Source organism: Sceloporus occidentalis, unplaced genomic scaffold (assembly GCF_023333645.1).
Source record: "Sceloporus occidentalis isolate IW3139 unplaced genomic scaffold, rSceOcc1.0.p SCAF_171, whole genome shotgun sequence".
In the NCBI taxonomy this organism is placed as follows: Eukaryota; Metazoa; Chordata; class Lepidosauria; order Squamata; family Phrynosomatidae; genus Sceloporus; species Sceloporus occidentalis.
In genome coordinates, this window is record NW_028317151.1 from 1,883,613 (window position 1) to 1,899,242 (window position 15,630).

The 15,630-nt window shown below is 41.8% G+C and overlaps 1 protein-coding gene across 1 annotated transcript in view; it reads right to left on the bottom strand.

Moving 5' to 3' along the window:
• Nucleotides 1-15,498, bottom strand: part of LOC149279327 (phosphomannomutase 2-like) — a 108,330-nt gene extending 92,832 nt beyond the window's left edge. The window contains exons 1-2 of the mRNA XM_089501321.1: nt 15,429-15,498; nt 9,147-9,258 (exon numbers count right to left, since the gene is read on the bottom strand). Coding sequence (XP_089357447.1) covers nt 9,147-9,243 — 97 coding nt within the window. The 5' untranslated portion in view covers nt 9,244-9,258; nt 15,429-15,498. The remainder of the gene's footprint in view (nt 1-9,146; nt 9,259-15,428) is intronic.
• Between the last annotated feature and the right edge of the window lie 132 nt (nt 15,499-15,630).

Genomic DNA, 15,630 nt, shown 5'->3' on the forward strand with positions numbered 1-15,630 from the left:
ACAAAAAAAAAGGGGGGCGTACTTATAGCTATTAAGAACTCCGCTTGGTTGATGCCACATATGATGCTAATGGACGATACATAATTTTAAACTATGACATTAATAACGAGAAGTTCTCTATTGTTTCACTCTACACTCCCAATAGGCGGCAGGGGAAATTCCTTTCTCACCTACTCACGGCTCTTAACAAACATAGATATGAGGCAATTATACTGGCTGGGGATTTTAACAAGGTCCTTTCCCCGTATAGATAAAAATAAAAACACAGACATTTATAACATTTTATTTAAGGAGGACCTATATGACACATGGAGAACCCTTCACGCTGATGACAGAGACTACACGTTCTTCTCTAACCCACACCACACATGCTCGCGTATTGATCTCATTATGGTGGACAAATGGCTTCGCCAGAAAATTGTCTCCTCCACAATTGGTATTATCACGTGGTCCGATCATGCCTCCGTATCAATATCTATTAGAGAACATATTAACACCCCGCCTACTGCCCCCTGGAGACTCAATCATTCTATTTTAGGTGACCCAATTGCTAATACTATAATAGAAAGGGACTTAACCCCTTGATGACAATTGCCGGTCCGGGCACGTCACGGAAAAACATGTCTTTAACGACAAATGACGTGCCAGGACCGCCATTTGTTAAAACGGGTAAAAAAATAAATCGACCCGCCTCCCCGGGGCGTCAACATCCGCCATACAATGTATGGCGGCGGACGCCCGTTTTAAAAGCGTTTAGGAGGCGATCAACGATCACCTCCTAAACTTAAATGGTGTCGCTGGAATGCCTCGATCAGGAGGCATCCAGCGACACCAAACACTTACCTCTTGATGGACAGTGACCGCTCCGGAGAGCGGTCACAGCCGCAGCTGCCGGTTATCTTCGCCATCAGCAAGATGGCGGCGGCCCGGGAAAAAAAAAATAAAGATGAAAAGGTTCGCTAGACGGTCTCCAGACCCTCTAGAGAACTCTGGCTCCACTTGCAGGTTGAATACAGGTACTGCATTCAACCATGCAAGTCAATGGAGCAGTGAAATGTAAAAATAATTTCCCTCTGATGTCACTATCAGGGGAACCTTCAAGTTGAAAACATTTTTAAAAAAGGCAAAAAAAAAATTAAAATATATATATATAAAAAATATATTTTTGTGAGCAAGTCCTAAAATTAGCACATTAGCTTAAAACAATTCTCCCATGGAAAGAGTTAAAATACTGGCATATTAAATGCCCATGGGGTGTCTACTTTTAAAAAATGTATGATTTGATGGGGTAAATTGAATTGGCCGGAATTCAACAATGTCCCAATTAACACGGGGGGGGGGAAGGATGGCCACACATCTAATTTCCAATTAAAAAAAATGCACGCGTACCAAATGTGGCCTTTTAGTTCCCCCCAAAAATGACAAACCCATGCATGTGCATCACTGTACTCAGGAGATGTTGCTGAACACATATTCGGTTGTCGTGTGACAGCGGCATATACCAGGAGCTGTAAATTCAAACATAAAGTAGGTGTGTGTGGGAAAAATACACACACAAAAATACTACTACTACTACTACTACTTTCCCCTATATATGCACCTGCGCCCCATACATTTCTGGTTTTCTTGTATTTTACACTTTGAGGAAGAGTGTCGTTTGGGCAGCTGCGGTCCATACTAGGGAAGTATTTTCACATTTGTTTATTATTTATCACAATTCACCTAAGTAGCACGTATTTTTTGGATTTCTTTTCGTTGTTACAAAAATACTACTGCAAACTTTGAAAAAATGCTGGTGGTAAAATGTGTGCATGCAAACAGTTAAAATACCAGCATTTAAAATACCCTGGGGTGTCTAGTTTTCAAAAATATATGGCTTTATTGGGCATACTGAAATGGCCCGGCTCAAAGATGTACCAAATAGGGCATGGGCAGTGGATCCCCAAATGCCAAAGTTCAACATTGAAAATGCGCACCTGTTTATTCATACCTAAAGTAAAATGTGTGTGAAAAAACAAATGCAAAAAAAATGACTACCATAAAGTTTGACAAAGGCTGATGGTAGAATTAGTGCTTGGAAAGGGTTAAAATACTAGCATTTGGAATACCCTGGGCTGTCTAGTTTTCAAAAATATATGACTTGATGGGGTAAATTGTATTGGCCGGCTTCAAAAGATACCCAAAATGGCACATGGGGGGAAGAATTACCAGATTTGGAAAAAATGGCTTTGAAATAGCAAAACGCTACCTGTACTTTTTGCCCCATAATGCAGGGCTTGACAAATTTGTTGTGAATCTAGGCGCCAGGTAAAAAAGTTAGGAGCCAGGATTTTTTTAAACTAACAGTTGGTTAGGAGTGATCGGATCATCATCAGCCCACTTACTAAACTCACAGCGTTTGACCTGGAAGCACCCTGGACTTTCAGGTCAGTGCTGGTTTTTTTTTTTTATTATTAATTTTTTTTTTTTTTTTTTTAACTCTTTCGATGCTGATGTTCCATTGGAGCACAGCATTGACTGATATTTAGTCCCCGCAAGCTTGTGGGGAAAAATGTTAACCCCTGCAATGCCACGAATGTGTCATACACAAGTGTGGCATTGAAGGGGTTAACCCTGCACTGTAGCTCTCATGGAGCGATCAGGCAGCAGGGGGGTGTTGGGTCAGGTCCCCACACTTGTGTGGGGAACCAATCAACACACAACCCCCTTCCCTGAAGCTGCCTGTGGCAGCTGATAACACGATTGCTGGTTTTGCATGCAGCAACCGCGGTTTCAGCCTACAGGATCACTCCGTGGGAGTGATCTCAGGCTCGGGGGCCCCGTGTGGTTACTCAGCCTCTTACATCCACATTTTTTTATGGATGTAAGAGGCTGACAAAACCTAGGCGCCAGGACAAAATTCCGTCACCATGGCGACCGGGATTTGTCGAGCCCTGGTCTAAGATACTAAATAATAAATATATCTCTCACAGTGACTGGCTCCAGGCGATAAAACATTACAAACAACACTATTCACTACATAGACATTATAGAAAACCAATACAAACTGATTAACTTTTGATATCTATACCCGTCTAAACTCCAAAAATTCTATTTGTATTCTTCATACGAATGGGCTATGGGGTAGGGTGGCAAGACGGAAGCCTTTTCTTACAAAGAAAAACATCCAAGTCCAGCTGAAGTTTGCAAAAACAAACATCAAGTCTCCCTCCTTCTTTTTGGCCATAATTCCAAAAGGTATGTTTGGCGCAAAAACAACACTGCACATCACCCAAAGAACACCATACCCACAGGGAAGCATGGTGGTGACAGCATCATGCTTTTAGGCTATTTTTCTTCAGCTGGAACCGGGGCCTTAGTCAGGGTAGAGGGAATTATGAACAGTTCCAAATACCAGGCAATTTTGGCACAAAACCTTCAGGCGTCCGTCAGGAAGATGAACAGGAAGTTCACCTTTCAGCATAACATTGACCCAAAGCGCACATCCAAATCCACAAAAGCATGGCTTTACCAGAAGAAGATTAACGTTTTGGAATGGCCCAGCCAGAGCCCAGACCTGAATCCAATTGAACATCTCTGGGGTGATCTGAAGAGGGCTGTGCACAGGAGATGTCCTCGCAATCTGACAGATTTGGAGCGCTTTTGCAAAGAAGAGTGGGCAAATATTGCCACGTCAAGATGTGCCATACTAATAGACTCCTACCCAAAAAGACTGATTGCTGTAATAAAAACAAAAGTATTAGATTAAGGGTGCACACTTATGCAACCAGGTTATTGGGAGGGCCCCCCCCCCAAGATTTCAGTTTGCTTTGCAATTGAATTGTTCACGTTATAGGTCACATTAAAAGGTGGAAAAAAACTCTGACATTGTTGATCTTTGTCTCATTCTTTATTATCACCTGCTGAGGGGATTATCCCTGGCAGACAGCCAGGATGTGCAACCATTGTTTTAGTTTAATGTTGTATAAATCAGTCCCCCCCCCACCTCCTCCAGTTCCACCATTACAGACATCTACCCCGGCCAGTAATAGATGGTGGAGGTTGCGACCCTATCGTATTGTTAATCCCATTACTACCCCTGTTGTCTCTTGGAGGCAGATTAACCCCTTCAGTACCGGGACGTACCTGGTACTTCCTGGTTAACATTCGCCGGTAGACCGGGACGTACCAGGTACGTCGCCGCCAAAAAGTGGTCCCGCGTCGCACTGAACGCCGGGATCGCGAAGGGCTGGCTGCTACTGACCGCTGGGCGACCCCAGCGATCGTGCAGCAGCCAATCGGCGTCACGTTCATGCACGTGATCGCTTTAAAAGCGAATCACATGCATGATTTTGAAAATTGACAGATACAATGTTTGTAAACATTGTATCTGCCTATATTACCCTGTCTCCCTCCTCCTCACTCGTGGTTGTGAGTTGGAGAGAGACAGAATACGTTGTTGGAGAGTGTCCCGAGCATTTTGTATTAAAAAAAAAAAATAAAAAAAAATTTTTTATATAATTTTTTTACTGCTGATCAGTGTTCTGATCAGCAGCATTTGACCCTAAGGGGTTAATTCTTTTTTTTCCCTTAAAATTGTGGGTGGGTGGCTGTGGGTGGGTTAGTTAGTGGGGAATTGATTAGTTAGTGGGGAATTTATCAGTTAGTGGGGAATTGATTAGGTAGGGATTAGGGTTAGGGTCTAGGGTTAGGTAGGGAGAAAAAAAAAAAAAAAAAAAAAATATATATAAAAAAAAAAAAAAAAAAAAATATGGATAGGTTTTATACGGTGGAAGAGGCATATAAAATGTTGGCCTCAGACACTGACACTGCGTCAGACTCTGCCACTGACACTGCGTCAGATTTTGATGTGGGCCAGTTTAGCAGCAGCTCTGATGATGCTGCACCCCCAGTTAAAAGGAGCCGTGTTGCTTCTACTACTACTACTACTCCTGATCCCTCTGATGAGTGGATCCCTGCAGCTGGCACTTTTCCAGATGTTCCCCCCTTCACTGCCAATTCCGGCATTCATCCGGATGTCGTAGACTATACCCCAAGCCAGTTTATGGAGCTGTTCATGGGCAATGAGTTTTGGGAGGCGTTAGTTTACCAAACTAACTTGTACGCTGCCCAGGAATTTAGAAATAAAGCAAACAAGCAAAAGGCATGGACTCCCACTGATGTGTGCGAGTTAAAAACATTCTGGGCACTCACCATGATAATGGGGATAATAAAAAAGCCCACTTTCAAGTCGTACTGGAGCACAGACTCCATTATTTCAACCCCAATTTTCTCCAACACCATGAAAAGGGGAAGGTATGAACTCCTCCTCCGCTTTTTACATTTCAATGACAATACCCAGTGCCTTCCCAAACATGACCCCACATATGACAGGCTTTTTAAAATTCGCCCCCTTATTTCTCACTTCCAAACTAAATTTGCTGCCGTTTATACCCCCAAGCGAGAAATTAGTATTGATGAGTCCCTAATGAAATTTAAAGGCCGGTTAGGGTTCAAGCAATACATTCCCTCTAAACGCTCCCGGTATGGGGTAAAATTTTATAAATTATGTGAGAGCAGTAGTGGCTACACATATTCCTTCCGGGTTTATGAGGGGAAAGATGCCAAGCTTGACCCACCAGGTTGCCCAGACCATCTGGGCATAAGTGAAAAAATTGTCTGGGACCTTGTTTGCCCCTTACTGAACAAAGGGTACCACTTGTACATGGACAACTATTATACAAGTGTCCCTTTGTTCAAGTTGTTGTTTTGTATGGACACCTTGGCCTGTGGCACCATAAGGCAGAGCAGAATAGGGGTCCCAAAACAGATTAGAGAAACCAAATAAAAAATTGGGGCATCCTTAGCTTTACGCCAACAAGAACTTTTGGCTGTAAAATATAGGGACAAGAAAGATGTGTGCATGTTAAGCACAATTCATGACGATGCCACTGTTCCTGTTCCTGTCCGGGGCAAAACTCAGGTCCGAAGAAAGCCTACCTGCATCAAGGCCTACAATAGGCATATGGGGGGAGTGGATTTGGCCGATCAATTATTGCAGCCATACCTCATAATGAGAAAAACCAATACGTGGTATAAAAAGGTAGCCATTTATATTATGCAGATTGCAACTCACAATGCATTCTTATTTTTTTTAAAAATACACCCTGCCAAAAAAAACACATTTTTATCCTTTCAGTTTTTGTTACTCAAGGAAATCTTGGCTCCAGCTGAACAAGGCCCCTCAGCGTCTCTGATAATTCAGGAAGAACATTTCCCCTTCAAATTTCCTCCAACCTCCAAAAAATCCAAAACACAAAAACGGTGCAGGGTGTGTTATGCCAAAGGGCACAGTATTTTACTGTTCTGGTTGCCCTGATAAGCCCGGTCTGTGCATTGGCAACTGTTTTAAGGAATTTCATACAGTTGCCAGGTACAAAAAATAATTTGTTTCTTAATCTTAATCTTTCTTACAGTTGCCAGGTACAAAAAATAATTTCATTTTTTCTTAATCTTAATTTTTCTTAATCGTTCTTAATCTACTGTTCTTAATCTACTATTCATAAATATATACTATTTTGGGGTACTTTACAGTGGGGGCTTCCAAAATGTCCAAAATGAGATATGGGCCCAGTAAACCAATTCCTGAAAATTTGCGCATGTTATAGTTATGGTCTCATGGCTTCCTCAAAAAATGCATGAACCATGCATGTGAGGCCTTGTTGGAATCGGGGGATCTTGGTGAACAAAATATGGTCTTTTCTTCCACTGTTGCACTTATGGTGTGCAAGAAATTCAGTGCAACAATGAAATGTATGCGTTAAAAACGCAATAAAATAATTTCCCTGTGAAGTTTGGCAGACATCAGTGAAGAAATGGCTAGCTGAAAACTGTCAAAACTACCCTAGTTGAACACCTTGACTTGTCTACTGTTCATAAATATATACCTTTATGGGGTAATTTACAGTGGGGGGCTTCCAAAATGTCCCAAATGGGATATGGGCCCAGGAAACCAATTTCTGAAAATTCCAAATGTGAAAACGAAAATGCGCATGTTCCAGTTTTGCCCTCATAGCTTCCTCAAAAAATGCATGTGAGGCCTTGTTGGACTCATGGGATGTTGGTGAACAAAATGTGGTGCTTTCTGCCACTGTCGCACTTATGGTGTGCAAGAAATTCAGTGCAACATTGAAATGTATGCGTTAAAGACGCAATAAAATAATTTCCCTGTGAAGTTTGGCAGACATCAGTGAAGAAATGGCTAGCTGAAAACTGTCAAAACTACCCTAGTTGAACACCTTGACTTGTCTACTGTTCATAAATATATACTTGTATGGGGTAATTTACAGTGGGGGGCTTCCAAAATGTCCCGAATGGGATATGGGCCCAGGAAACCAATTTCTGAAAATTCCAAGTGTGAAAACGAAAAAGCGCATGTTCCAGTTTTGCCCTCATAGCTTCCTCAAAAAATGCATGAACCATGCATGTGAGGCCTTGTTGGACTCATGGGATGTTGGTGAACACAATGTGATGTTTTCTTCCACTGTTGCACATATGCTGTGCAAGAAATAAATTTTAACATTGAAATGTATTTGTTAAAAACGCAATAAAATAAATTTTCCGTAAACTTTGGCAGACATCAGTGAAGAAATGGCTAGCTGAAAACTGTCAAAACTACCCTAGTTGAACACCTTGACTTGTCTAGTGTTCATAAATATATACTTTTATGGGGTACTTTACAGTGGGGGGCTTCCAAAATGTCCCAAATGGGATATGGGCCCAGGAAACCAATTTCTGAAAATTCCAAATTTGAAAACTAAAATGCGCATGTTCCAGTTTTTCCCTCATAGCTTCCTCAAAAAATGCATGAACCATGCATGTGAGGCCTTGTTGGAACCGGGGGATGTTGGGGAACACAGTTTGTTGTTTTTTTCTGCAGTTGCACGTATTCTATACAAAATATAATATAAAATCTAAAGCAACATTGCAACATATGCAAAAAAAACCCAAAAATATAAAAATACCTCAAAATTTGGCAGCAATTGGCGATAAAATCCCTGTTTGAAAAGTGTCAAAATTACCCTAGTTGTACACCTTGACTTATCTACTGTTCATAAATATATAATTTTGGGGGGATAATCAGTATCTGTGACAACTATTGCAGTTATTAGACTACCATGCCAAATTTGAAAAAAATTACATTTCAAAAACATGATGCATGCCTTGCAATATTTGCCCTATACTGGTCAAAATAGATAAAAATCCTGGCCATGTTGGGTGGTTTCCAAATCAGGACAACTTAATGAATATATTTGGGATAGTTTTTTCCCCATTGGTTCAATGTGTGTACAATTTGTATGTATACAAAACTGTAAAAAAATGCGTTTTTTTTTTTATTTTTTCCCCACTTTTTCCAGTTTATTTCAAACAAAACAATGTACTACCCAGCTTAATATGGTTTCAAATGAAAGCCCTACTTGTGCTGAAAAAAACAATATATGATTTGTGTGGGTGCACCAATTGATAAGAGAGAAATTACAGTTGAAGGAAGACATGGCAAAAACACAAAAACGGCTCCGGTCCTTTAGCGACACGTTAGTATCAAAATCCCGGTCCTGAAGGGGTTAAGAGGACGGTTTGTATCCCAATATATTGTTTTATGTTAATGTGTGTTTCGCTGGATATATCCAGCCCTGTGTGTGAAAAATAAATCAGTCTTCGTTTTGCTTTTACCCTACACTGAGTCTCGGCTAGTGACTGGGAAACCGGGGAAAGAGTGTGTGTGATCCAGGCTAAGGGAGCACAAGTCAGCGGAGGTAGTCGGTAGGATTACCCAGATCCGTGACAGTGACAAAACCTTGTTTTATAATCGAGCAAATACAGTATTTAATTGTATGTATGTTATATTTATATTTTGGCAGAGACTTCAACATGAGTTAAGCTTTGATCGACTAGAAACAGCACAATGCAGTATGGTTCCTACTTGCAGTAGAGAGAAGAATTAAATTAGACAGCCTCACTTTAACGAAAGAATTCCTGCACAAATTTGCATGTAGTTCAAGTATAATATAAATACATACATAATATAAATTTAACTTGGAAATAGGGCTAGGTAGAGACTTAAGGACATAGATAATTACTATTAGCTAAAATAAAACAAGTCATACCATTTTCTCCTAACTGTTCTTTGATTTTGTGAAAGTCTGATCCTCCAACAACTCCAACTTTTGCCACCTTTCGTAAGTTTTGCAGAAATTCTGCCATTTCACTGGATATTTTCTGGGAATTAAAAAAAAAAAAAAAAAAAAAAGTGATCTGAAAAGGTAACTCACAGCTTCAATACAACAGACAGTCAGTCTTCACTCAAAAGGAGAGCATTTTTCCCAATCTTAATGTATGAATAAAATTGTTATGCAAATGTTGTCTGTTTTTTGTTTTTTTTAGGGAAAAAAATCTGATATTGATGTTTGTGTAAATCTTTCGACATTTGATTTTCTGGATGTGTCAGAACTTTTCATTATTACGGCTTATCCTAATTGTAAGTTACCAAGCAGGAAGCCTTATATATATGTACAAAAGTATTGGGACACCTGACCATGACACCAACAGGTACTTTGATGACATCATATTCTAAATACATAAATATGAAGTCAGTCCCCCATTTGCAGCTAAAACAGCTTCCACTCTTCCGTGGAGGCTTTCCACATGATTGTGGAGTGTTTCTGTGGGTGTGTTTGCCCATTCATCCAGTAGAGCATTTGTGAGAACGAGAAAGCCTGGACTTGCTTTGTGCACTGGGACAAAGTCTTGCTGGAATAATAAAAGCCTTCCCAAGCTGTTCCCACAAAGTTAGAAGCATAGCATTGTCCAAAATGTCTTGGAACATAGAGACACGTTTGCATGTGCTTGGCGTGGAAGAACATGACTCGCCCACACAGAGCCCTGACCTCAAACACCTTTGGGATAAACTGGAACAGTGATTGCATGCCAGGCCTTCTCATCCAACATCACTGGCTGTCAGGATCCAGGCCAGCAGGTGGGGTAGGAGGCCAGTTGCAGGGGATACTATGGGCTCTGTACATAGCCCTTGATGCTTCATGACTGGTATGTAGGTATAGACAGGCACACGACAAAGGAGGACTGGAATCAAAGGATAAAGGGGAACTGTAAATGACAGGGCACGCTGCTTGACAGCCCTCTGCTGAGAGGGAAGGGTGGCCACTAGTGACCGCAGGTAGACATGACAACGTTACGTAGTCCAGGCTGGTCGGGAGGACAGCATTGGGATGCGGGTCCCTTGGGACTATTAAAAAAAAAACAAAAAACTTGCGGGCGAGGTCAGACAATATACCTGCGGGTCCCAGTAATGCTGCGCACTCCAGGAAGGATGCCTTCACGTTGCTCCCACACAGCATCTCTTCTCTTGGTCCGTCCAGGAACCCAGCGGAGTCACGTTAAGCAAAGTAAATTCATGTGACTTCGCTGGGTTCCTGGGTGGAACAAGAGAAGAGACGCTGTGTGGGAGCAACGCGAAGGCAGCCTTGCGGGAGGGCACGGAAAATCTGCAGATCAGAAAATGGCAATGGTCAGAAATTCAGCGGGAGAGGGCTGGAGTAGGATTAAAAAAAACAGTCCAGTGGATGGCTCTAGTAGGGTGGAACCTTGACACTGCCTGACCTTACAAAGGCTCTACTGGATAAATGGGCACAAATTCCCACAGAAATACTCCAACATCTTGTTGAAAGCATTTCATTCCATTACATTTATTTATAAAGCGCTGGCAGATTCCGAAGCGCTGTTACAGTCAGAAGAACAATTTAGAAACACATACAATAACAAACTGGTCCAAAGGAGAAGAGTACGCTTCCCTGAACAGGTGGATTTTCAGAAAGGTTTTGAAAGTTGCGGACGAGGCAGAAAGTCTGAGGGAACCGGGAAGGGAATTTCACAGGAGGGGTGCGGCACGGGTGAAATCCTGAATAAGGGAGTGGGAAGAGATAACAACAGTAGAAGATAGCTGTAGGTCTTGATAAGAGCGAAGGGGGTGGGTAGGGGCATATTTGGATAGGAGGAAAGAGATGTAAGGTGGTGCAGAGTTGTTGAGGGCTCTATAGGTCAGGGTCGGACGTTTAAATTTGATTCTGGAGGGTATGGGGAGCCAATGAAGTGATTAGCATAGTGGAGCAGCGGATGAGGAACGGCGGCAGAGAAAAATTAATCTGGCAGCAGTGTTGAGGATGGATTGAAGCGGTGAAAAGCGGGAGAGGGGGAGACCGGTTAGTAGTGAGTTGCAATAATCCAGGGAGTGGATTAGTAATTTGGTGGTTTCTTGTGTGAGGAAAGGGCGGATTCGGGAGATGTTTCTCGGTGGAGGCGACAGGATTTGGTGAGGGACTGGACGTGAGGGATGAAGGAAAGAGCAGAGTCAAGGGTGACACCAAGGCAGCAAACCTGGTCTGTTGGTTGGATAGTGTACTTGTCAACAGTAATAGAGATATCAGGAAAAGTGGACAGAGCAGATGGCGGGATTACCATGAGATCGGTTTTAGAGATATTGAGCCCAGTAGAGTGGAAGCTGTTATAGATGCAAAGGAGGACCAACTACATATTAATGTCTATGTATTTAGAAAGCAATGTCATAAATGATCTGGTGTCCCAAAACTTTTTTCCATATAGTGTATCTACGTTACCAAGTTTGGTTCAAACATTAACCCCTTAATGACAAGACTGTTTCTTACTCGTAGTATATTGTGGGACAATGGCTTTTAACATTTTTCAGTGTTGCTGTGATTTTCTTCTTTCTCATTTCGTGGTCCCACACATATTATATATAGGTTTTTTCAGGACAAACAGGGCTTTCTTTAGATACCATTATTTTTATCATATCTAATTTCCTATATAAAAAAAATGATAAAATATGGTGATTTTTTGTTACTAAAAATGACCTTTTCTCACTTTTTTTTTTTCTTTTTAAAAACAAACTTTTACTCATCTGCAAAAACTAATGAAAAAACCTGCTAAATAGATTCTACTATTCGTCCTGAGTTTAGAAATACCCAATGTTTTTATGTTTTTTTTCTGCACGTTATGGGGCAATAAGTACTAGTAGCGTTTTGCTATTTCAAAATCAATTTTTCCCCAAAGCTGATCATTCTGACCCATGTGCTATTTCGGTTATCTTTGAAGCCGGCCAATGAAATTTACCCCATAAAACCATATATTTTTAAAAACTAGACACCTCAAGGTATTTTCAAATGCTGGTACTTTAACCATTTCAATGCACTAGTGTATTTGTTTGCCATTTAGACATCTCGTCCTACTGCCCCCATGTCCCATATTTGGGACATATTTGAAGCTGACCAATTCAATTTACCCCATCAACTCATACATTTTTTAAAACTAGACACCCTATGGGCATTTATAATGCTAATATTTTAACTCTTTCCATGAGGGAATTTTTGTGAAGATAAAGAATTGTAGGACTTACTCATAAAACACTTTTTATTTAATTTTTTTTGGTGACAGTGGGGAATTTTTACGTTACCATATTTTTTGTAAAAAATGTTGAACATTTTTTTTTTTTTTTATTATTAATCACACTGATTAGTGAGCTGGGCTCCATGGACCTTGCATGGTTGAATGCAGTACTTGCATTCAACCTGCAGGAGGAATTCAAGAGTTCTCAAGAGGGTCTGGATAGACCATCTGTTAACTCATACAGTTTTCTATTGTTGATGCCATCTTGTGAATAACGGCAACGTCATTTACATAATAGCACTTGTAGTTGCTCTTCGGAGCAATCACAAGGCTATTGGGGTAGGGGGGTTGTGTTGCTACATGCCTCGATACATATCGATGTAAATGTGTTTGTTATATGTATAGCTATCAGATCACTTCTGGCATTTTAATGCAAATAATGTGATAAAAAGAATGTTTTATAGTTATTTGTATGGCAAATAATGTATAAGGGGTGCGTGTAGGTACAAGAGCTCGACCGTGAGATAAACTATATGGGGCTGGTCTCCAAATGTTTCCAGGGCTGCTTTTCATTCCCAGTCCAGCCCTGGGTCTTAGGAACCGAGACACCGCTCCTCTATCAGTCTCCAGGCGGGTCCGCCCACATGCAGATACGCCCACATACGAGTACCCGGCGTGATTACATCATCACGCCAACCCCACCACATACACCCCGTACAAATACAGGTGTATGTGACAGGGTTGGCACCATAATGTACTTATGCGGACCAGTCACACATGTTTAGAGAGCAGCAGCTGTGTAGAAAGCAGCAGCTGTGTAGAAAGCAGCAGCTGTGTAGAAAGCAGCAGCTGTGTAGAAAGCAGCAGCATTGGAGGTAAAACGACACTTCATAAATTATAATTACTGGGTAAATGTAAAATCATGTATGTATGTTATGAAGTAGCAACGGAAATAATGTTTTGGTTGGGGGTCACCACAACATGAGGAACTGTATTAAAGGGTCTAGGCCAGGGGCGTCCAACATGCGGCCCGCAGAACCTCGAGGTGCGGCCCGCGTGAGATCGGCAGCCAGGATCACAAGAGCCCTGCTGCTTACTTGTGGGAGGGTCTATTCTCTGCTTCAGTTCTGCTTCCTCTGTGGGGAGAACGAGGGAGGCCGCCCCCCCCGCTGAAGTCTGAGCAGCATCGAGAGCTGTAGAGCAGGTAAGGGGGTGGGGAAGGTTGTGTGAATGAGTATGTCTGATTGAGGGAATAAATCTGTGAATGAATGAATTTGTGTGTGTGTGATAGCATGGATGTGTAAGTGCTGGAACCTAGGCATGACGGGACTCCTATCATGCCAAGTCAGCCAGTACATGCTGAAACCTGGCTAGCTGCCCCCCTTGTGTATTGATGCTGCCAGCAGTATGGGGTCTGCACTTACAGCCACCCTGTACCAGCACGTATTGGCACTCACTGGTTGCCTGGGTATAAAAAGAGTGTGTTTGCTGTTAGCAATCACACTCCTATCATGCCAAGTCATATTGTTGATTTTTTTTGTCCAATTGTGGTGTGTTTTAATAAAAGTGTGGTTACACACTAAAACTGGACAAAAAATACAATGCCCAGCCAACCAGTACATGCTGGAATCTGGGTATGCCTGAGATTGCTGTTAACAATCATAATATATAATTTTTTTGTACAATTTTGATGTGCAACTTACTTAAGTAAAGGTTTTGTGTCATTTATTTTATTTTAATCTGCATATCTTATTAAAGGCCATATTTTCTCTCAGTGAAAAATTAGTGCGGCCCTCGCACGTATACAATTCTGATGAAGTGGCCCACTGCAGAAATAACTTGGACACCCCTGGTCTAGGCATTAGGAAGGTTGAGAACCACTGCCTTAGATGATCCCTCTCTCTTTCTAGGGCAGGGTCATCCAGAAGCTGTCATAAAGATCAGATCACTCCTATTGGCCTGATCATCATCAGCCCACTTTTGAACCAGCGTTTGCAGGGAGGAGCCTCTTTGGTCACTTCTGTAGGCTGTTGCTTGTCTGCCTGGGCTTCCAGGAAGGCCAGCAGCAGCAGACCCCGTACAAAACTGGCATTAACCCCTAAAGTGCAGCAATACCAGCATTGAAGTGGTTAACACTGCACGGTCACTCTTACGGAGCGATCAGGCAGCAGGGAATGTTGTAGCAGGCCCCCACACAAACAACGTAAGCAGTGACTCAGTTCCAAACATCATCACGGTTCCTAGCTGGCCCAGAGTTCCATGGATTTGTGGCTAGGTCCCGGTCAGACGCCTGAGGAGTTTCAGGCCATGTAAGGCCCCCATAGCTAACTAGTCCCTGGAAGTGGTTAGGGCAGACCAGACTGGGTTTCCTGGTCACCTGTGGCCCCAATGAGCATAAGGTGACTTAGACATAACCGGACTGACTAAGAAGGCAAGGAGTCTCCCCAGGAATCCATCAGTGTCTCCCTCCCTTTATCAAGCCTACCCCATGTGTCCTCGATTTTCCTTTTTACTTATCTAGGGGCACTTTTTCATTTTTAATTATTGCACAGTTGCTAGTGTAGTAGTGGCTTGAGATCTATTTGGGATCTCTCACACATTTTTTCTTTGTTCCTCATCTTTTGGAACGGGAGAATCATGCACAACTGTATAGAAGTTATGGCCTTTTTTGTTTCTTCTCCTTAGCAACCAGTAAACAGAGACACACAAGATAGCCAGGGGCAGCCAACCAGTACATGGGACGATTCTGCAGAGTCAATGAAAGCGGAATTTAAGACTTAATAATAAAGTAAAAAGTATTGAATTAAAAAAATTATTAGTCAAAGCAAGTCGCGAAAAACAAGTTTAAATGAGCCGCGATGTGAACAATGCCACAGGAACCTCATTTCACTAGAGCTAGCATTGAAATCACTGATCTCAAATTATAATACTGTTTTGAAACATTCGTTATTACTTATAGAAGTCATATTTACCTTTCTGGCAGCGGTCAACGTGCCATCCACATCAAAACAAACATAAGATTGTATTTTCAGCTTCAGCCATGACGAAAATATTACTCTATTGAAACAATCCGAAACTACAATTACAGAAACACATAACTAGCCACGTAGCTATTTCCTAGCACGTGACCAATTTAAAGACATCATGGTGATTGTAGTACCTTTATGGAGCATT